Genomic DNA, 23,997 nt, shown 5'->3' with positions numbered 1-23,997 from the left:
AAGAGAAAGGTACGAATCTAATAATGTGGAGAACCCAATAATTAACGCTAAAAAAATGGCTGGAAAGGATAAAAAGCACTGAACTGAAAATACATTTATTCATTTCAAAGTACATACATCCTTATCAGGCAAAAATGTTCAAGCTGGAATTAAACTCGACATTTACAAAATTTAGTTACAAAAATTCAGTTATTGTGAAAAAACAGTCACTTCTCCAGATCAGTTAATACTATGTTCATGATTTCCAAAAATTTTGATTAATATCTTTTTAAAAATTATTAGTTATCTCCCAGTATCTTTCTCCTTTCTAAGAAAGTATAATGTCACTATGATTGTATACAAATGCTACTTTATATAACTTAGAAATAGTTAAAATAATACTCAACAGCGCATTGTTACGTACGCCGTTTTAAATAAAACTTACACACTGGATAATGCTTAGAAAAGAAATAACTCTTTTCTCTTTTTCCCTTTTATATTATTTTGTTTTTCCCAATTTTTTATAACAGATTTATTAACGTATCACTAAAGACATTGGCAGGAAGATGCACGCTTCCAGGCCTAACTGAAAACAGAGAGCCTCACTAATTTTCTCATGAAAATCTGAGAAACCCTCTTAAAAGTGCAATGTTCCATTACGAAACGAAAGCGAATAACCAATCAAAGATGTCACACACACTCAGAATAACTCGTTCAACCAGGAATTTTGTTTGAAAAAATAACGAAAGAACATAGAATGATTCTCGTTCTTAGTTATCTATTAATATCGAACTGACCGGTTGTTTGGCCGAAAAAAAATTTTTTTTTCATGTTGTCGTGAACTATTTTCCATAAATTGAAACACAGTAATCACATTTTTGTTCGAGGAACTGTCTCAACAAGATTTTTTTGTTGACTTCATTTGTGTGGTGAGTTCTTTGTTTTGAACAACACTGTAAATGGATGGTGTACGATCATATGGCACTCCAAAATCTTCAGAGCTTGTCCTTTTTCGGTGACCCAGATTATATTTCGGCCCAGGCTTTCCGGCATTGTCCGAGTAGAGCTGGGGACCTTGGTCTGAACATGCCATGGAGTGAGTGTGCCATTGGGCAAGGTACGGTCGCGCGTGCGATTTCGCGGAATGTGCGACCATCCAGAACGAGAAGGAACGACTTCTTGCCACGAACACCTACTACAGAGGAGATAATAACTCCTTCATCTTCTAATTCAGCTCCGGGCGCTGGTACAAACACAGGCTCAGATGGGAAACAGTGGCGCTCATGCCAAATTTTGGCTTCCTTCCCTAGGACATCTACTTTGATGAGCTGGTTTAGGAAGTCCCCGCGTTGGTGAGGACCAACTCCATACATAAACCGGTAAGGCTTGCCGTTGGCGAAGCGATAATTAATCTGGGGTAACTCCACCCCGTAGTACAGCACTTTGTAGTCTCGACCGTCTGAGTAACTGGGCAGTCTCTGCCAGGAACTGGATGAGGCAGTTTTAGGAATGGGTAAGCGATAGCGACGAAGAGCTGGATCAGGGAAGCCTTTGCTCACTTCGTGTTCCCCCTTAGAGCGCAAGTGATGGAGGTAGTACTGATATACAATGCGGGCGTCAGGGTAACAGCAAACGTCCATTATGATATCCGTTTCTGTCTCGAAGGCGTTTACGTGATGGAACGAGAAGAAGTTCTCCGTCTTGTACTGAGCCACTACTTTACCTGTCTTACGATCAATGACATAAAACCTGGACGGCTGCTTGTTGTCCCACTTCATGCACTCGTGGAAAGATCTTCCTCTCATCTTCATCGTCAGGAGTGCCCACACATTCACAACGAACGGGTTTTCGATAAACACGAAGTAGTTAGGAGTCATGGCAAAACTGTGGTAGTAGCAGAGCCGATTTTTTGGGGTGAAAGTGGACAAAACATTTACCCCCTGAAGTGGGTGTGGCGCAGTGTCTCCAGGGGTGGTGGGTCGTGGTGGTATTTGTGTTATATTGTAGCGAGTTCCATTTTTCAGAGAAACAGCAACGTTATACACATTTCCTTCTTCGTCCTCGTGGGGATGAGGTGTCATGGAAAACATTCGCACGGGACCTGAAAGATGACGCAGGTGTGAAACATAGCATACAGCAGGTTATAATTGAGTAACGTATAACAAAACCAAAATAGTCAAAGGGAGAAACAACAAAGTGTTAAACATAACCAAACGCCAGTGTGAACTAGATGTAAATACATGTAAACCACCTCAAGGGTGGGAAAAGGTCAGACCCAACATGCTTGTCCCAGTTTCCCTTATTTACGTCTAAACCACTACACGGGATATCGATCGTATTTTCTTTTTCCAAACCAGTGATCTGCTTAAGCTTTCTTACTCGTATTACTACTGAAAGAGGAGCTAATCATCTCCAAAACACGACAATTACAAGAAAGTTGTGTCTTGTAATAATTTTACCGCAAACTGCGGTTATTTCGAGTGCTTGTTATTATTCCCCCTTAAAACTCATCGAACACACTTGCAGAATAGAGAGAACACTTTAGGATATTTATCCTATTCCTTAAAAAAGAACATCAGAACCACATAATCTTTAATTCTAGTTTTGTGGCAGAAAGTTGTCAGTGAGCCAAATCAATGAAAAGTTTCATCTTACATGATAAAGTTTGAAAACGTTCATCAGTCATAAAGCAGTTAAACCCTAACAGTGATAGACAATTTTGTACATTGTATACCATTCGCTCTCAAGTGAAGTTGGAAGAAACTGATACATCAGCAATCAAGGAAATTTTCCTTTGCAGTTTCATCTTGTTAAGTTTTGCCTTGAAGAAATAAATCCCTATTCCGTGTATGGTGAAAGAATGATTCAGGGTACATATATGGCTCAAATTCAATGACTTAAAATAAACTGCCTCCACAAATTCAAAAAATAAATAAAACGAATGAATAATAAAGCTACATCTTAAATGTTGAGTGCATGGAAGAAACGAGAAGAAAATCAAACTGTTAAAGAAAGTAGTTTTGCTGTGAACAAAATCGTCTTAATCGATCAGTGGAAGTTCCGTTCGTGTTTAATCAGGTCAGATAAAACTATTAACGAAAGCTCATTTCATCCAAAGTCAACAACCTACAATGGAACACACACTGTGAGTAATTGAAAACAAAATGAAATAAACCAGCGTGCAAGTAATAGTTTTATCTGCGGGACTTATTGTTTTAAAAGAGGCCATTTCCGAAATATGTCTCTTTTATATGTTTACCATGCGTGCTGAGGCAACCTGGGAATGCAGACAAAAGATTTATCATTGAAACTGTGATCTGATCAGATTTGCACTAAGGGGGAATATCAAAACAACTTAATTACAATAATGGAAACATGAGAGCTTTTACGTATCTCGGACACGCAAGACATTCCACAAAAAAATTACAATAAATGAATGATTGAAATTCTAAAAAGTCTAAAACGTTTTTGCCTCTTTCGAGGAAATGTTTTCTTCTTATATGAGAGAGAAAATCACTGTTTGATGAAAAAAATCTAACTTTTTTGATTAAACATTGATTTTCCATACTATTCGATGCAAGATACTACAGTTTTACTTATCGGAATGGTGATATCTCTTTGTGCTTTGCAGGATCGATATCTCCCTGTTTTTGAACCGAAGGTCATAAACTCATGCAGCGTTTTGTCTAGCTATATTTCATTTCTGTGGGAGCTTATTGTTTGCCGATTAAGGAAAATCCGTAACCGCCAAAATTATCATGTTCACAGTTACCCTCGAAGATGCTAAATTTTGGCGACCGTCCGAAACGCACGCATAATGTCCGAGTTGCCTTACTGCATCTACAGTAATTTTCTTCTGGAGCGAGTGATTAGATGCTAACAAACTCTATCGAAATTATGGTAAGTCTCTTTCAGGGGTGCAGGGTGATTTAGAGATCGTTAAATATATGACAATAATTAAAAAGAAAAATAGAACTGGGAAGACAACGAAGAGGAAGGAAAATCGACTGTTTTATGGTTACAGCAATTAACGTCAGTTTCTTTTGGTGGAAAAGTCAGTTAGCCTCGGTGAACTTCCAAACTAAGCGAAGAACTCTGTTCTTACGAAACAATTGCAATTCACATCTTGCATTTTAAGATGAACCCCTGGAGAAATCAATTGTTCCTTCCCATTTTATTTTGATGAACCAATTACTTTGGAGCTGAAATTATTACACAGAAAAAAAAAATTGCGCCCTCTCAACATGACAGAGAAATGTTTATTTTACACAAAGGTGTGCTGGAAATATTTTGATGACGAGTATTAAAGTAAAAAGGGTCAGAGATAAAATAAAACAATCGTGTGTATGAAGTAGGAATTTCCTGCTGTTAAAAGAGAACAATTTGCCAAAAAAAAAAAAACGTTTCCGATAACAAGTGATTATCACTTGTGCCAAGATTGATCATTAGGTACATCGCTAGCATGAAACGAAGACTTTGCCAAGAATTGTGTCTTTTTTTAAACATGACTAAGTCAAAAGTTCGCGTGCACGTGAAAGATTGTCACGAAATTTCGTATAATTCATGGGAAGTACCCCAGTATTCTGGGATTTAACTCCCTTTATAATAAATATATAGAAAGTAAGGGCTTGGCATCAATCAACTTTTCCGCGGATTATGACATGTGGTTTGAGTCAATTTATTCACGGAGATCGTTTAACAGGTTGATGAAAAAATTCTGATTATTTAGTTTCCGTTTGAGACTCCAAAGATTCGCGACGACCATTCAAAGACCGTTTAACGCGCACTCACATACAAATGTAACTAACAGGTGTACATTTACGCGAAGCCTAGTCATTTTTATACGACCTCGTATGTCTGATGGGAAGCTGAGACGAAAGCATGAGATGCATTCACTTATAAATGACAGGAAACGCATTTCATAAAACTAAGAACACCTTTAATCTTTGTGACGTGCATTCTCATCTCAAGAGAAGTGAGGAACTCAGAGGGAAAAACTGAATTGATGTTTGCGTGACGTCAATCAAAGCACAATTCTAGCGAGTCCGAACCTGCATAAAAACTGCATAAAAAGTTCCTAAAACTCTTGTATTACACCTAAAATTTCTAAAACTGCTTGCTGATCAATATGTAGAGGGACTTCGGAAGATTTTCTCAGCGAGCTACAATAATGTAAATGATATCTGAGACGCGAATGATATAAACTGACATGCCTTTCAGCAAACCAAACAAACTGTTTTTAAAACAGAAAGTCCTCTACGATTGTTGCACGCAATTGTATGTGAAAAAGCTGTCAACCGCTCATTATAAATTTCAGCCAAACGTTGACGGACAGGCTCAAAAGCTGAGACAAAGAATCAAACAAACAAGCTTTTCTGAGCAGTCAACTATTTGGCCACACGTGAAGCTAAGCTCTGTTATTAGGAAGATTAAATGATGCTATTGAAAGCAATCTCTCGAAATTTTGGTTTCCTTCCGGTTTCTGTTGTCAAAAGCGATAACAAATAAATAATCTTCCTTCTCGTTAATTATACCTCACAGTGTTCAGTCTGTTGTTTGGAAAGTCTTCTAAATTCAGTGTTTTACTTCACTTACTGAGGCTCGTAGCCTAGCTGTCTGTTGAACGGAAATGCGTTTTTTTTAATACGGAAGTGAAAAAAGCGAGTCATTCATTAAAGCTTTCGAGCAGAGGTTTTTTCACTCGCAGAAATTAGAACAGTAATAATCTCTTCTTTTGCGTAAAAGCTATATCTGCTCGACTTAAACTGCAGATCAGACGGTTGAAATATAAAGCAGTTTGACAGACTTTTCGTTTATAAAAATAAGTCATCATGCTCAGATTAAGACCACATGTTAAGAACAATTTTTATGTAAATTTTGGTTCTCGGTCCGCATAAAAAAAATTGTCTCTAACTTTTGCCAGGTAATTAATTTTTTAAAGGAGCTCCCTCATAAACCGGACTAGACCGAAAAATATTTTTCAATTCGTTACATTCAATTCATTCATTCGGTCTTAAACGCCCACAGAGTAAAAAAAAAAAAAAAAGGATTATGGAAAACCTCAATGCAAGCAGTATTATATGAGGCTATCATCTTGATCAAGAGACTTTTGTTGAGCTGAGTTCATAAAATCCTCTTTGGCTTATTTTTATCAGGAAAGTGGTGCTGTCTGATGTATCAGAGAGAAAGAAGAATTCTAGTTTTTCCTGTTTTGCCTTGTGAAATTCCAATAGTATCATATCAGATCATTGTATTTTTCTTCCGGCGATTTGCAGTGCACAAGGTTTGTCATGGAAAACGCACGAGTTCATCTTGTGATTTCTGTAACTGATAAAATGACCAGCAAATATGTTTTTACGTAAAAAGAATCTTGACCTCGCTGGTCTAAAGTTCGGCTATCGTGCTCTTCAACGTCACTTCTTGAGATACTTTTCCGAAAACGTTCACGTTTTCAGCATTCCAAGCTGAAGGTTCTTGTTATCTCTTTTCCAAACAAACGCTGGATATTAAAGAAAAGGTATTTCAACTTTGTCATGAATCTGCTATCTTTGCTCCCCATCCAATCATAGCAAGCTACATAATAAGTGTGTCTGAGAACAAAATGTACTCAGTTTACAAATGATGAAATCGTGAACGAAACCATGACTCATCAATAAAATGAGTACTTTCTCTCGGTGTGTGTTCTTACATAACCATTTTTTTTTTTACATAACCATTTTTTCAGAAACGTAAGGTCAATTTTGCTTTTTATATTCATCTCTAAGAAACTATCTCGCTCTATTATCCTTAGTCAAAATGAAAAGTCCTATTTTCAACATGCTACAATTGAATAATATTTTTCCTTATCCTCACGACCGTTCACTTGTAAAAACCTCTCTTGAGCTCAAAAGACCCTCGACAAAGCCACATCTTTTAGCTTACTTTATCCTAAATTCGACGACTTTTTTTAGAAAACAGGACGACGATTTTTTAAACTTTCCTGTTTTACATAGCAAAAGTTTACCGATTCTCCCTCAAGGTGGTAAAAATATACGCGATTTTTTTCTCTGTTGAATGTCCTGTTATTGGATGCGGTAACGTTTTCTCAGACACATATTTCGTGCGAATCTCCACAAATTCACACTACGGTTTTCCTTTGTTTTTTGTAATCGGATTTAAAAATACACCTTTAGGATATCGACAGAGGTGTCTCTTTAGCTGCTTGGAAGGCCTTCCGCCCGATGCAGTAAGTTTCAAGTGCGAACATAAACAGCAAAAACTAAAACAAAAGATCTTGTCAAGTTCAGCGCGCGATTCGCACCCCAGCGAACATCTCACTGGGCGGTGACAGTCTGAGTTCAGCACCCAACAGCTGTCATGGGCGGGAGCAAGGAACGCGTAATCGTGTTAATTTCCTTGTTTTGGTTTTTTGTGAGTTTCTGGAACTGTCCGAAATATAATTAGTGTGGGACGAAAATATCTATTCCCTGCATGGGATTATATTCCTCCAGGAATGCCAAACAAAGTTATATTCTGATTTGTTTTGGCTCTCTTCCTTTTTCTTCTAAAATAAGCGGTTCCCTTAAAATTATGATTTAAAATGAGTTAGAAATACCTGGGAAATCGCTCCTAATGTTGTACTCCGACAACGCTTGCAAGCTGCTTGGATCAAACCCGATTAGGAATGGTGAGTCACTGCTTGCGTATGTTTGGCCGTTCATTGTGACGACGTTAATGGAGCAGTTGTCCGTGCGTTCGGGCGGCACGAAGTAAGAGAAAAACCGTGCGAAGATATTCTTGCATGGATCGGGTGGTAATGGTGTTCCAAACTCAGCATAAGCGATGCCACGACGAGCTTCGGCACGGACAAATGCTTGGCTTCGTAAGTAGCGACTGCAGTAAGTCACTTTGCCATTTTCTACCTTGAAATTCTGAATCATTCCTAAGCCATCGAACCAGTGCTTGTAGGCTTCGGGTCCGACTTCGTACATAGCGGGGCCATTTCGTAACAAGGACCCGTTCAGCCAAGGAGGAATCACACCGCGGATCTCGGCTTCAACTGGTTTGATCTGCTCTCTGACTGTTTGGTAGAGTTCTTCCATTTTCTTCTTTTCGTTGTTCGCAGTAGGTAGCCCAATACGCAACTGATAGATTTGAGGATTTGCACGGTATTTATGTTCGTTGAACGTTGACCCCTGTAGTACACAAATGAGTGATAATTGATATTAAATAACATCCGATTTCCTTAGAAGTCGCTTCGCACCCCCAGCGTGAGTGAACATTTCAAGGCATATGTAATGTATACCATAACTAAAAGAAATATCTTTGTCGTAAGACGGATAAAGAAACTTCAGAAGAGTGTTTTTAAAGTGAAAAGTACCACTCAAGTTTGAAAATTAACACCAGCTATTGATAAATAAAGAAAACAAATGGGTGAGCGCCCTTTCCAGAGGATAAACAACTGGTATCTAATGCACTCATTTCGAAATGGCGATAAACTGCAGCAATAAATACATAGTGTGTGTATCTGTACAGAAATCGTTTTGGATTGAGACGCAATATTTTACTTTCTAACGATTATGAAATGTCTCAATAGAATCATCTGAGAAAACATAGGAAACTTTAAGGGATAGACTGCCTTTTGAGATGACAAATGCTCGATGACAGAAGCCACCCTTTGTAAGATCATCCACTATCAAGTTCTTGCATTAATTGACGTCATATCCTTGGGGAAACATCCCTGTTATACTCCGACACCATTTTGACGCCTCGAACGTGTTCTAGCCAACGTGATTACAAAATTTTGTCGATACCGCATTTTACACGTCGTCGGTAAGACCACTTCTCTGACGTTGCCGGATATTTTGAGGCGACTGGCTCTTCACCAGTGGTAACTTTAAATCATTGTGAAACATTGAAAAGTTCATTCAAATATTGGTATTGGCGAGTCCAGTTAATTAGTGCCGAGGATACTTAGACACCAGTTTGACGCTTCAAATGTGTTCTTGTTGACCTTGTTACATTCTTTTGTCTAGACTGTGTTCTACAAGTTGTCGAGGATACCACAATTGTGACATTGCTAGAGCGGATTCGAGCTACTGGCCCCTAAGCATTCGAAACATGAAACGCTACAATCGAGAAGGATAGTTGAAATACTATTGGGTCCGGATAAGTCTAATTTACGACTGAAAAAGACGCGCCAGCGTCAAAAGGTCTATTGATTAAGTTTTGGTTATGAAGAGGGGGTACTACTATTACATATGCCCTTGTTTTTCCCTGAAGTTCGTCACTTGCTTTTAGTGTTTCCTCTTCTTCATCCTTGGGAATCCTTGTTCCTTCTCGGCTTATTTTGTTTTCTTCGAATAGAACTGCACAGAATATTTTGTATTGCCCTTTAGATTGAAAATATTTTGGTATAGTGCTTGAAAGAAGTTAGCCAAGCAATTTAACTTGTTCGAGAGAATTGGGTGATATCTCTTGTTTTCATCAGCTTCCTCTAATTGTTTATTTTTACTGTGTTCGCAATCACACACTGAAACGTTTGACTGCTCCATGTTAATCTACATTGAACGACTCTGAAAACGTCGGGACTTTCTTGTGCTACGACATCACTTGATTCATCACTTGATTCATCACTTGTTCTCAATAAATTACAATACATTCCTCCATGTTCGGACGTTTATAAGACACTTGTGTTTCAATCAGAAGTGGTTGTAAGAGAATATCAAGATATCTTGTTAAAGATTGTGAAACATTCTACGAATATCTTGGAACAGGTGGTAAACAGTTCCAGTATGGTTACACAAGTTATTAATCTCACGTGCGACAACAATACGACATGTGAAACTCATCTGACAAGCTCTGTATCCACAGGACACACATCTCAAAAAGACATTGACTACAAGCTCTAAGAACTGATATCAAGAGAATAGACATACCAATCCTTGTACCACTCATTCAATGATCAATTAGTAACTTACGCTTTGTCACAAAGTGCCTCCTACTCTCTATGCATTTTCCACCACGCGCACGACGTCGAGCACGATTTGATTATCCTTGTATTCGCAGCCGCCTTTCTATTGTCTCCCGAAGGTTACACCCCCAGCCCGCCTCTATGTCAAGCAGCTCAAGATTACTGGTATAGTTTTCTGTTATGAAGTATATCACGCCAATAACTCGATCTGCCATCTAAATTACCGTTAAATTAAATTCGTTAGCCTAATTTTTTTTGGCAATCCGTTTTAACCCTTTCTTTAATTAGTAATCCTTGTTATTTCACAGTTTATCACTGCCTCTGCTTTGTTTTTCTATCCTTCCAAGCCAACACTCGTCTTCTTGTACCAGAACAAGAAGGAAAAGCACGGTACCCTGATTGAGAATGGCTAATGAAAGGCCCAAATCTTTACGAGATTCTCAAACTCCAATGTGTTGAAAACTGAACGCCTACCGTTTGCGTGAAGCAGAGATTTCAGTTGGAAAGATTTAAGCCTCAATAAGCCAATGAAACATCGGATGAAGTTCTGCCTATCACTTAGGCTCAAGAACACAGGAAACAGTCACCAAAAGTATTTCAAAATTTGAGACTATGCGGCGCTCGTTAAGTGATGTAAAATCCCACTAATACAGTTCTTAAAGTAAGCAAAACGCCTGTTTGTCTAGTTTGTCTAACCTGGAATGTGTGAGGTCAAAAGTTTGTTTTGACAAAAGCCACTCATATGATCATGGTACAATGAACGATGAGGGGGTAACTTAGAATATTCAGCAGCTTGACACGAACACAGAAAGGGTACTTTCTCCATAACACAATCACGCGGCGAAAGTACGTTCTTTATAACACATTTAGGTGGCGAAAGTAGTTTTCCGAAGCCATTTCCTATCAACGCAGAAGGGGATTTCCCGTTCAATAGGCGCACATGAAAAAGGGAGATTGAATCATGCCTAAAAGTGTGCATTAATTCCAAAGTTGTGTCCCTAGAAGAATAACTGTGTGTCGGAAGGCTTTTGTGTCAGAAATCTAGAGTGATCAGCTTTTAAAATCTCTTATTAAAAACACAGTTGTTTAAGTCGCCCAAGGAGAAAAAGGTCTCCTGTCGCTCCCGGGCTCTGAGACTAGTCAGAACAAAACCCTGAATTCTCTTTAAGCATCACGCTGAAGTGTGCTAACAAATGCTCAAAGAATAATAAGTGCGTCAAGCTTCCTAAATAAATACAAAATGTGAAAGAAACGGCAACGAAAAAAAGATATTTTTAAAAACCTTGCCAAATGGTGATTGGCATGTTCTAGTTAATTCTGTTTAAAAAGGGCGTAAATCTATCGGATAATACAAATAAATACAACATTCACCTCTAGATTGCACGTCTGAAAAGAAATTATATTAGATTATTCACTTCCGGTTTGATAACTAAAATTTGAAATTACACCCCCTCAATGTTTTTTATCCGCTAACAGGACAGGAGGGATTTTTCTGAGTTTATCTTTTCGAGAGTGGGATAAGAGGTTTTATCATCAGTAACTATACCAGTAATGAGCTTTTAAGAGAATGGCAAGTATTCGTTTATTAGAAAACGATAATTTATCTTTCAGCCTCCGTGGCAGAGGCTTATTTAGTACTGTTTATTGAACTGAAACTACCCCGCGTATGTAAGCACTTTGTACTCAGATGGATAAGCTTTTGGTTATTCTCGAAGTTTCACACTACTGTTAGATAATTGAATGTAAAATTACGACGAGCATGTAGCGGCTTCTCAAAATGTTTCCTTCAGCCTACATAGCTCTCTTCTAGCCAAGCTGTAAATTTGATTTTGAAAGCGATACAACGGCATAAATATCTAGGTACGTCATGGTTTAGCATCGGGGAAAAATTCCCGATTAAATAATCTATCAGGTTGTTCATTTGAAATCTACGCCAATCTCCTTTAATTCTTCGCCTCAAATTAATGATTCAAAGTAATTTTACGCGTCGCCAAAAAACACTTCTCAAAGTAACGTTGTTCATAGTAAAATTTCGCTTGCAAGGTTTTAAACCACAGGTTAATGTACACACCAGATTTGGTTATTGTCAGAGCTGTGAGAGTACGTGATTATTCCCCAATTTTTTTATTTATGTAATTCGGAGATATTCAGGCTAATCCAGGTGGTATTCATCATTCAGTTGACCCAGGTCTTAGATGAAATTCCAGTAATTATTTATGCTACGTTGTTTGTATAAATCAGTTTAATCATTATCTCTCTGTCAATACTAACGCTCCAGTTATAAGGCAGATGGACAACAAATTTCATAGCCCTATGGTACATTATTTCGTGAAAAGATCATTCATTTTTTATGACGAGGAATCACAACAAAACACAAGCATAACTTTCTTCTATAATGAAAAATGTAAATAAAACAAAGAGTAGCTTTCTTCTGTAAAACAGAAGCTAAAACTGAAAGAGTATGGTTGGGAACCGGCGAGATTGATGTAGATTACGAACGCTTCGACGCTGACAAACTCAAACCCTTCTGAAGTCTTCACCGCGTGTTTCATGTGAACAGCACGTGTTTGAAAAAGCAAAACTGAAAGCGATGACTCGGCAAAATTTGAAAGTGGCGGAAAGATAGTAAAAGAAAGCGAAAGTGCCGATGATGAATAAAGAAATGGTTAAGTTTTTGCGCGCTTCTTGAATCATTTTGTTCTCTAATTGTTCATAGCTGCCAAAATATTTCATTCCTCAACACAATTCCTGCTAAATTTGACTTGCTCCACATGAACTTCGACCAAATCCAACTAATTGAAAAGAAAAACATTCAGCAGCGAGACCATCAAAGTGACGTTTACGTTTATCCGGCACTAAAAGGGAAAAAGAGCTAAAGTTCTTAACGTCTACTTTCAACCGTTTGTACTCAAAAGCTGAAATATTTGAAGTCACTATGAGCGAGACGGAGAATTTTTCAAAGCTATCGGCGGTGTTGATTTGAGGATTAGAGGAAAAGAAATATTATCAAAGTTAAGTTTTTCCGTTTTCCGTTGCCGTCAACCATGCGCCTAAGCACAACTGGATATTTCATTCGTCTCAGCTGGGTTTCTATTCTATGTTAACTTGTTCGGAAAAGTTCTGATTACCTGAGCATTACTTGAAGTATTTTCTGACCCGGAGAATCAACTAAATACTTTCATAGTTTTTGTTCAATCTGTTTTAAATTTCTCCTTTATTAGGTTAGTCGTCATTACTAGTTTAACGTTTTTAGCTCGTACACCATACTCATGTTTCGGAATCTCAACTGATTGATTTTGAATTAAAATACTCTGGCAAACTCTCGATATTTCGTTAATTTTGCATGTAAAACAGAATACTCAACATGTTATTAAGGCCCGATGAAGGAACTGAAATATTGCACGAAAAAAAAATTAGTTTCACCTACTTCTCGCAATTCAGTACGGTTGGTTTCGTTGAAGCGGAACAAATTCTTCCACAGTCGCTGAGGACACGGCTCTTCACCTGGTCTATTGATTAATGTCTGCCTGCTGAACTGAGAGATTTCTAAATACTTATAGAGTGGCCGTGATGGTATCCGTCATCGGATACCTGTACGCCCACAATCCTCTCACTTTGCTATCTCAACGCTCATTTGTGCTATTTTCCTCCTCAATTAAAGAAAAAAAACATACAAAACAAAAACAGGAAGTATTTTCATTCATGCGCACATCTGAAACATGTTTCACCAAAGTGCACCGTTTATTTTTTACTTTCATTGTTATGCAATTTCCTTTCGGTAAACACTTTTTGTGATGGTTTCACATAACGTGATGTCTTCTGTGACCAACAATGGTCAAAATCAGAGCTGACGGAACCAGCAGCGATTGAAAAAAACAAACATTGAAACACACCCTGAAATCGTAGGCGGTTTTGTGGAATGAGGTCACATTATTCATGTCAACTTACTGAGTTCAAATGCTCTGTTTAACACCCTTCTACGAACTAAATAATATTTGTGTACACAGTAAGGACAAGAAGTCATGGGGAATTTCAATTTCTTTTTCCATGTTGTGTATTTTAGGTCGATCGGGTGACTTACGTAATTTCCTTTGTTTCCACTCATTTCCTTTACTCGTTGACTCGCTTGAATTAGTCATGATGTCGTAAAAACTCCTGATTGTTCTCTGTTTGTTTGAACAACTTACTCCTCTTTCAACGCAAATTTTCAGAGGTCGTAGAACAAAGAATGGTGTCGAGTTTCACCTTGTAAGAGGTCATATGAAATAGTAAACAGACCCGAAAACTTTCAACGATACGGAAATCTAAATTTAAGAGAACTAAAGGATTTCTCGACGCTTAGCAGAAAAATAAGGGGGTCGCATCAATGCTTATATTCTTCCTTATTCAAACAGGAAACAAGTATTTATAATTCTAAATGAAAACACGAAAGGATTATGCGAATAAGCCTCTTCTCTATCTTACAAGTACTAACAGTTAATCTAAAAATTCTTTGAGGGAATACATTTTTAAGTTCACTGTTTCCGTTGGATCTGGCGGATGACCGGAAGAAGGAATCTGATCGGTGAAAAGGCGGCGAGGCGTTTTATTTTTGGATTGCACTTTCACATCTGCTCTGAGTTTCTAATAAATAATATCTCCAAAACCAAAGAGAGGGCAATAGCGGCCATACATATATTCCAAAAGAAAATGAAACCAGGGTACGTGATTTAATAACACATCAGACTGAAATGCAATCTTGTACAGCACTGACTGAAGACAAAGTTAGCTAAGGTTGTTTTTCCAAAATATCCTTAAGTACTTTTGCATCTGATACTGCTATTCACGATAGCTGTCATCACATTGATCCTCACTAAAAGCACGAAATTGTATCTGATTAATTTCAGTCTTAAGCATTACAAATTGATCCACTGAAGTATATCCTTTTATGGTAAAAACGTTTTAGTAGAGTACCATTGTCGCAGAAAAGCCAAGAACAAACCGTGAGAACAGGGATATCTTCCGAATTCTCTAGAAAATGTACTCTCCTCTTCCGGATTTCCCACTGCTAGAGAGCGGTTAGGAAGTATAAAATTCTGAAATTGTGAGGAACGAAAAGGCGCATGATGATTTTGGTATGCTGAGTCAACCAAGAGTTGGAAGGAACCCAGTAATTAATTGAAACAATAGTGATCATTTCATCAGCAGGTCCCTAGACTGACTAAGTATGCTTGTATTGCGTGCGCCATTGTCGCGCGTTTTTCACGCGGAGACGCCACCAGACCCACGGGGGTGGTGAAGGGAAAAAAAATTTGCGTTTTCTAGAGAATTCGGAAGATATCCCTTGTCTAAATACGTGGGAGCACTGAAACAGCTCATAGCCGAGTATCCTACGACAGACAATCCGAAAATTAATGGATTCAGACGCGATGAGAGGGGGGTTTTAGAGCGATTGGTATTTCAGTTGAGATTTCCGTGTCAAATGCTGTCGATTTTTTTACTGTGGTGTGGTAATTTGATAACATAAAATGATTTCAGGAGGATCGATGACAGATCTTTTTCAACTTTCACACGACTCCTTCTATTTTTAGAGTAAATGATTTAATTTTTTTCAGAAATCATTTTGGATGGCCGATTTTTTGTGACGTGTCGTACCAAAAAACATTTTGCCGGTAACTGTCAAACAATTTAGTGACTATAATCACGGATGTGCGAACTGATAACCTGCGATTGCATAATGTAGCTGCAAATTAATTTTCAATGGTTGATCTTCAATACAGCCAGCTTACCAACCCTCAATGAATCTATCATAAGAGCGTAAAAAGCTCAAAGCGCTAGTTGATTTCGGAAGCCCTAGTTAAGGTTGAAGATTTTTTACACTGGAACATTTCCAGAGCCTGTTTTCAAGTACAACTGAGGAAAATTTCTACGGTATGACAATTTGTTCAATTGTAGATATTTCCCAACAACCATCTAATTTAGTTTAGACAGCTAGCTTAGATAGTATAGTAGGTTATCTCAATATTGAGACTAAGACTAGCTTAGGCTTTTGGCTAGTCTTGTCTAGCCTAAGACTAGCTATGGCTATTGGCGTCAGCCTAAGTAATATTGCTAATCTGAAAGTGTAAATATAGGAGTGTTAGAGTGTGTGGAAAGGGTTCTGGCCGACTGATTTAGAGGTTTTGTCTAAAATACCGATTGCAACAGAAAATGAATTTAAGGTATTCTCAGCATTTTGTGACATATCCCATGGAAGATATCGAGCCAGCCATTTTCAATAATAACAGCAGAAAAGAAGGCATGGTGTTAGCTTGAGAAATCATGATCATCGCTGTTCTTACTAAAAAAAAAAAGAAAGGTACAGATTCGAATTAAAGCTCACCTTCCAAAATAAGACTGTAGTTACTAATTCGATGTACCTGTTCTCTCTTTTCTCACAACAAAACTGAAATATATCAGTTGAAATGAAGGCAGCTGTGTTCCAGGATGTGTTCACTTGATGACGATCTTCAAGTGACCAGGCAAATTGATGAGAATGGTTTTTTCAAGGGTCTGTGCTTCATCCAGATTGGCTGACAGCCCGCATGCCATTTATCACAAATTGTCGCAAATGGATGTTGAAAAACAATGGCCCCGAAAGCTTAACTCAGGCTGCAAATACACTTTTCTTGTGGAAAGAAGAAAACTTAGCTAGACTTCCTAATTTTCCCACAAAACTTGCGACAATGCATGTCAATTTGTTTGTTTAAGTGATTAAATTGCATGAGTAAAGACCTTTTGAAACCTCCATCAATCGAGTAGATCATTTTTGGTCCGTTGGAACATTAGACGACTGATTTATTCGAACTATTTTATTCAATTCTTAATATGGCTGCAAAAATCAAATAACTATATTTGCTTATCCAGCGGTGATCGTAAAGTGACTTTGGGTTCGAGTTTTTCACTATCACTCGCATTGTACATTGTTCTGCCTACATCGTTGCTTATTTTATCAAATTGCGGATTATTCTATTTTTGGCAACCCCCCTCCTAAATCAATAAGCGGTTTTAGATCCATATCTGTCTTTTTTTTCTATATTTAGCATGTTACAGAGGTAAAGTAAGAATGAAAAGATGGATATCACATATGATATTCCTGGGCGGTCTGGTGAGGATAAAAATATGTTTTGGAACTATAAATAGTACCGAGATTAAAGCTATTGCGGTTTTACCATTTGTCGAAGATCTTTCGGAAAAACTTCGTTGCTGCATAAGACTACGTATACACGCTATTTTCAAGCGGGAGACTACGCTACGATTGCACTTAGCACGGCCGATAGATGCTGTTGACCTGGCGAGACAAGGTGGCGGGGTTTATATTGGCGAGACAGCTAAACCCGAGCGGCAGGAAGTTAGGGATCACAACAGAGACACTGTATTCGACTTGCTGAGACACAACCTCCACTGCTTAAGAGCACGCCCACAACACCGGACCCCGCCCTCTTCGAAACGAAGTAAACTTTACTGATCGTGATCCCCATTATTACACGCAGGGGAAAAGACACGATCCACATGAGATTTCACCCAAATAACGTCGATAGGGACATTACAATATGAATCCCAAAACTTGGATTTCGACGGTCGATGAAAAAAAAAAACATAAACAATAGCAGGAGCCCATAAAGTAATGGGCTTCTGGCAGTAGCTAGAGTACGGTGTGCCGGCCCCCACTAAGGAACATTTCTCCGAAAAGCACCAATCACAGCTGTTGAATACAAACCAATCACAGCTGAGCAGAACAGTTCTTTTTTAAGAACAGATGACGCATCGTGAGACAAACGATAATATTTTTTTATACGCATATTTACCACGTACCACTATGAGTAATCGCAATCTTTTTAGGGCTGATTTCTTATTCGCTGCCGAAAATGAAGGCAAAATTATCGAAAGACGCCGCGTTCGAATAAACAACGCTCTCAGTCAGCAGTATCTAGTGTTTTTCTAGAAGTCAGCGAAAAGAATTACCAACAGCACAACTCGATAATCTATCCATCTGTGATGTAGACATCGCGAACTAATAAAAGCTCAATTCTATCTCAGTAAAAAGAATTAGTATTGAGACTAAAAACAAATGATTTCCAATAATAATTGTTGGTAATTTAACTTTTTATGAAACATAAATAAACGTCGAATTCGAACAAACGCCACCCTACGCCGCATATAAAACGCCAAAGTCTAAATAAACGGCAGGGCGTTTAATCGAGTAAATAAATATAAAATTTTCACTCTCGCCGCGATGCAAGATTCCTAAAACTGGTCTAAACCAGTTCAAATGCGCTAACATTTTGCCTGTTGACAAATCTTGCTTAGCAACTGGGCCGCTTACCTTAACGTATCACAATTGTTTTTCCCTATCCATCTAGCCCATCTATTTGAACAATTAAGAGCTACACTGTGTCTAGCCCATCTATTTGAACAATTAAGAGCTACACTGTGTAGCTTCTTAGGAGCCGCGCCTGGTTATTGTGTTTGCTGCCAAAGTTGTGGTTATTCAATGACGTCAGCAAAAAGGAAAAAAAAAACATTAGAAAGAATTGCTACGTGAGTTTTGGGACTAAGCGTAGGAAAGGCTCGGAGCCAATTTGGATCCTTAACCTTGAACCATTTTCCTGCAACAAAAGTGGTCACGGAAAATGCTTTGTAAATGTTAACAAAGAGTTAGAGCCCCTTTCTCGGAATTATCGGGATAAGCAGGAAATTAAGAATGCGGATGTGAGGAAAATTATTCTTATGCCAACCTCAAGGCATCCTTAAGATTTCCAAATGAATTTGGTCAATGAATCTAAACTGTCGGGATTTTTAAAAATCTCACTCCAAATCGGATTTGATAGCTGCGGATGTTAGCATACAAAGTTAGAGTTTGATCTTCCGCTTGAGTTCAACTTGTTTTTCCGGCAGACTGAACATCAAAACCTGTTGCATTGAATCGTTTGGCGAAGAGATTTCTGTTTACGTTTTGCATGGTTTTGGAGGCAAGCCGGAAAACATTTTCGGTACAAATTCATTGGAGTCGCGGATTACTGAACGGAAGGAGGGCGGAATATTCGAAGCGCAAGCGTGCCAGTACATAACAATTGATCAGGTATCTCGAACGTTCGAATTGCTGAAAACCTGAGTACCCTATTGATTAAAAATAAATAACCTCAGCTTGAAGTTACTTGATCTATACAAGTTAAGCTTTTTTTGCATCTTCATACGAAACTTATGAAATCGACACCTACCAAAGCGAACACGTTTTTAAGCATCAAGGAGATTGAAGAAAAACAAGTGGGATATCAATGCCGGAAACAGAGATTTCCCCATTTAAGATGCATGAAACTTAAGATGATTCACCAAATTAATTTGTATCAGGTTGATTACTTGAATGTTGGCTTTAGTATAATTTTTTTCTGGGAAAGTGATTTTTTATTGAGGCGCTTAAGTGAAACCACGGGTGCTACTTTAAAAGCAAGATTCACGACAGGGTTTCTTGCCTACTCAATGTACCCGCGGCCTCCATTTTCAAGAGGTATCGCACTGACAGCGGAATTTGCAGATCAACTCGGGACCTTTGACCAGCCTTGGAAAGCAAGCTCTAAGGAAAGATCAAAAGCTCTGGTTTTTGATTGACAACTGGAACGAATCAAACCGCACAGTCAATCTAATAAATCAATTGGAGCTGGTAACTCAAACATTTCGAAAGGCGTGTAAGACCTGGAAATGAGAACATATAAAATGTTAGCCTTGGCTAGGTGAGCTTCGCTCGCGATGGTAAGGGAATTACCAAAGCTCATGTTTTTTGAGCAATATGAAAATCATATAGTTTGCGTTATTATGTCTATAAAACACCTAACACAGAATGTCGGTTCAAACCCGAAAGTTTCCAGAGTTGCCATGGAAACTTGTTGAATGCGTCAACAGTCGACAAAACAGTGGAAAGAAATACGCTTCCACCAAAAACGCATTAAATGGGCTCTCAACAGAAACGGTCAATCGTACCTTTTCGTAAGCGTGGAGAAAATTGTCTGATTACAGCAATTGTTCGTTATTTTATGCTGTGGCAACCCTCTCTCTCCTTTCGCATCACGATTTAAGTGGTGTAGCCGACCAAGACGATCATGAATTTATTGAGGTTGTATTTCCTGTAAATTGATCTGTATGTCTCGAAAGATTGAATAAGGAAGTTGTTCTTAAGTCTGTTTTCTAATGAGGATATTTCGAAAGCCCAATTTTCAAAGCCTTCTCATCTGAGAACATCTTTGTCACCTGATGTCATATGCGCGGTAATTCACACTCCTTCAGCCTGCTTTGTGGAACTCGAGCATTGGTCATCGACAAAAACATCAGCTCCTAACTGTGAGTTTCTAAATAAATTGGTATGGATGCAAATTTGACTGATTATAAAACATGTAAATTAAAAAATGAAATGTAAATTTGCATTACATAATTCGTACTAGTTCATGATGATATGCAAAAATCGTTCTGAGAAAAACTGTGTGGATGCAAAGTATTGTTTACCTACTTACGAAAGCCCTCCAAAGCCTTCGAAGCTAAAGATGTAACTGATCATGAGGTCGAGTCAATCGAGCAGTTACCAGTCTCCCGCATCATCAATAATGGCTTTACTTCGACGCGTGGCATTATTAAATTATAACCCGCTCAAATAAACGGCCGTCTTCTCATTCACTCTTCTGTGCGACGTTTACTCTTCGTCTATAGTAGCACAATGAATGTGCTGATTTAAGCGATGCTTACAGCGACACGCTGCAATACGTGGAGGCGAAAATTCCTCCGTAATGATGGAGGCAAGGCGAAAATTTTGGAGGAATGATTTCTACGTTGAAATGCCATGAAGACAATGTACTCGTGAAGAAAGCTCTCACCTGAACCAGGGAACAACGCGGGTAAGCCCACCACTGGTCAATGTTAATGTCAGTGAAACCCGCCAAAACGGCGGCAAGTATGTGGTGGAAATTCTAGTCTACTTTTTTTTTTTTTATATTCTGAGGTGTACATTGCGCTTCTCTTTGTAGATGGGATTTCAGTATGAATAAGTATGAATGACGACTCGCTTTTCATGTGACATTACTCAGCATTTACCTGTACGTATCAGGCAAATCTTGTTGTACATTTTTATCTTTTCTTTTGTTTTTTTGTTTGTTTTTAATAAATAAGCCTTAAAATATTGTTTGTAGTGAATGGTCGTAAGTGAAGTAGAATTTACGTTGGTCTCCTTTTGTCGATGGAGTTAGACATTAGCTCCCATCAGGGGACCAAAACACAATTTTCTCCTTCCAACATAAATAACAATAGCAAGGCAGACATTTGTACAATATCAAATAGCCAAGTGATGAGAACAAAGTAAGAGTAATTAGGGAATTATTGGTGGACCCACTACAAATTCTCCCAAAGTATAATTAGTAGAATTCTATGGCAGACAGTAAAGGGAAGTACTTGTACGATATTTGTAAGGAACGGCTTAAAGAAAAGTACTTGACTTCAGATTAACCATAAGGTTGGCAGAATAAAAGAATGTTTAACTTTTATCTCTCCAAGGTAGATCAGAAGAACTTTAAAAGTATTCTTAGATGTTATAACATAGTAACTTCTTCTCAAGATATGTCGCAAGCAAGCTCGTAAGCCTTTCTGGTGTTATCTTGAAAACATAATTCTCTCTACAGTTTCACAAGGGGAAATAAAACAGCTTGAAATAAAATCAAGCATAATTTTTTCTTCCTTGGAAATCTCTGATTTGATCAATATTTGCTGCTGATATAACTGCCACACCCAATTCTTCCCAGGAAGCAACAAGGCAGACTACACATGCCACTGATTGATGACATTGGAAGAAATTTTGCCATTCATATTTCCAAATATTGACTTAACCGGAAAGTTGTTTTAGAAAATGACAAACGGCTGACAAGCTTTTCTGACTGATAGAGGTTGAAAAAAAATTTTCTGGATGACAACTTGTTCTGAGAACCATGAGTTCTCTGCTACACCAATATTGTTGCAATAATTGAAATCGTCTAAACTGATCTTTTTTTTGCTCAGGTCCTTGTGGTGGATGCAGGAGGGTCACTAAGGTGTTGCATGCTTGGTGAACAATCTTGCTTCACTTGTGATGAAGAACAATTGGGCTGGTGTTGTTCATGTATGGCTGTATACGAGACTCTGAAGAGATTTCAGGGATGGATGTGGGGTGAAAGCTTTAGGCACAATGCCATTGAAATCCATCAAGAAGGGTTGGGAGAAAGAGATATTGCTGTGCGGTTTGGAGGAGTGACATTCACACCCGGTCATTATCTTTATGCAGATCTCGATGGTATTATAGTGTCACCTAAAGAATTAACTCTTGATCAACCAAAATTGTAACCATTTTGAGTTTCGTTTAATGCCTTAGTGATTCTAAGAATAAGAATTACCTTAATCTGTATACTTTGTTGACAAAGTCAGTGTGAGCATTGTCTGTTTTATTGAAACTGAATGTCAATGATATGACCAAGCCCTCATTTTATGTGCCTGTTAAAGAGGAACCAACTTTTGATTTTCTCTGTACCCAGGGTTTTAGGCAGTGGAGACAATACAAAAGTGCATGGAAAAGGACTTGCAGAAGATGTACAACCTTTTTGCTTTGCCAATTTTCTAGTTGCTGCTAAAAACTAAAAGCCTTGAACAAGCTATTTATTGCAATCACTGCAGAATAAATTAATTCTGAAAATGATGAAATGTTTTGAACAGTCTCTAACCTGCAAAATGGAAAGCAGTTCTTTCTATGCTTCCTTTAGGTTTGAGTGTTAAATTACCAGTATACTAGAAGATGTCCTTAAGAATTATTTGTTGTCTAATGTTACTTCTCAACTCCAATGATAATTAAGGGTGCAAACAATGAGGAACTGGTCATATCTATGTTCTTGAAATTATTTTCAATAATGTTAGGGGGAATATTTTTTTAAAACATGCATCTATTTAATTCTGTGTAAAATGATTACATACTTTGGAACAAAATTATCTGGGTTGTTAATAAAAAAGAATAAAAAAAGAACCATACAACTTTTGTCTTCTATTAATATAAGTATGATGTAATATTTAGTTGGCAATTCTGTTTGTGATGTGATGAAACTACAATGAGGAAGTAACATGGCAGCTTGATGATTCATAAATCCATTTTTATTAGCCCTTACAGACAATAGAGGTTATGTTTGCAGGCATAAATATGTTTTGAGCCTGACCCCGAGAAGGTGAAGGATTTAATAACTCTAAGAAGGACCCAAAAATACTTATTTGCGTAAACATGAACATTCTTACTATAATTATCACTTGGAGGGGAATGGGAAAGTACAAACTGAAAAATCCTACAGAAGTATGAAAAATCATGTGTGCATGCAGGGTTATGTAAGCCCAGTCATATCTCTTTCTTAGCCTGCAAAATGTGCCACAATGCCTGACAATATTACAAAGTAAATATTACAGTGAGACCTTTGAGTTATTAAGTCTTAATTCCATTTGGAAGTGTCAATTTCAAGAAACAGTCAACAGTATCAAGCATTGTTTTTTTTAATAGGTAAAAGATAAAAATAGAAGCAACTAACAACATTGAAGAGTCCGAGTCAGACAGTTGGTTACTTGATGCACTCTGATGTTTGAATACTTGGGTCTTGGAAGATTATTCCCTTTGGGACTTGGGTTTTGTTCTAGAATAGTTTGGGGTACTATTGAAACTTTTGATATCTGTAAACATATCTCTGGAATTTTAATTCATACCTTTTGTCTTTGTGTATTGTTCTGTCACCAGGTTAAGTTGGAGACGTATTTAAGTTTAAGACAGTTTAATTAATTCATCTAGACTTATAAATTCAAAACTATTGACTCGTTAGAGCACTTTAATTCTTTAAAAATAAAAACAAAAAAAACAAACAAAAAAAAAAACAAGAACAAAAAACAAGGAAGTGAGTTACATAACCTGCCTTAACTTCTGTGAATTTGGAATACTAATGAGTCCTAAACATCGTCATCATTTGGAGGAAATAACAGATTAAAATAAGTGTATTGTTAAAACAGTTTAAGAG

General features: G+C 37.8%; 1 protein-coding gene and 1 pseudogene across 5 annotated transcripts; one reads left to right on the top strand and one right to left on the bottom strand.

Moving 5' to 3' along the window:
- Positions 1-98: 98 nt before the first annotated feature.
- On the bottom strand, positions 99-20,805 carry LOC131798187 (carotenoid-cleaving dioxygenase, mitochondrial-like). 5 transcript variants are annotated; one of them, XM_066163292.1, is made up of 3 exons: positions 20,455-20,805; positions 7,574-8,153; positions 99-2,080 (listed from the first exon to the last, which is right to left on the bottom strand). In XM_066163292.1, the coding sequence occupies exons 2-3, from the start codon at positions 8,058-8,060 to the stop codon at positions 1,005-1,007; spliced, it is 1,563 nt and encodes a 520-aa protein (XP_066019389.1). In that variant the 5' UTR covers positions 8,061-8,153; positions 20,455-20,805; the 3' UTR covers positions 99-1,004. The 5 variants fall into 5 exon arrangements, with proteins under 5 accessions (XP_066019389.1, XP_058971826.1, XP_058971825.1 ...); XM_059115843.2 differs by lacking the exon at positions 20,455-20,805 and adding an exon at positions 16,293-16,311; XM_059115842.2 differs by lacking the exon at positions 20,455-20,805 and adding an exon at positions 13,359-13,494.
- On the top strand, positions 20,448-23,183 carry LOC131798176 (putative 4-hydroxy-4-methyl-2-oxoglutarate aldolase; annotated as a pseudogene).
- The last annotated feature ends 814 nt before the right edge of the window (positions 23,184-23,997 follow it).

Source organism: Pocillopora verrucosa, chromosome 3 (genome assembly GCF_036669915.1).
Source record: "Pocillopora verrucosa isolate sample1 chromosome 3, ASM3666991v2, whole genome shotgun sequence".
NCBI classification, from domain to species: domain Eukaryota; kingdom Metazoa; phylum Cnidaria; class Anthozoa; order Scleractinia; family Pocilloporidae; genus Pocillopora; species Pocillopora verrucosa.
Note: the sequence above shows the minus strand (reverse complement) of the source record. Positions and strands in the feature narration are given on the sequence as shown.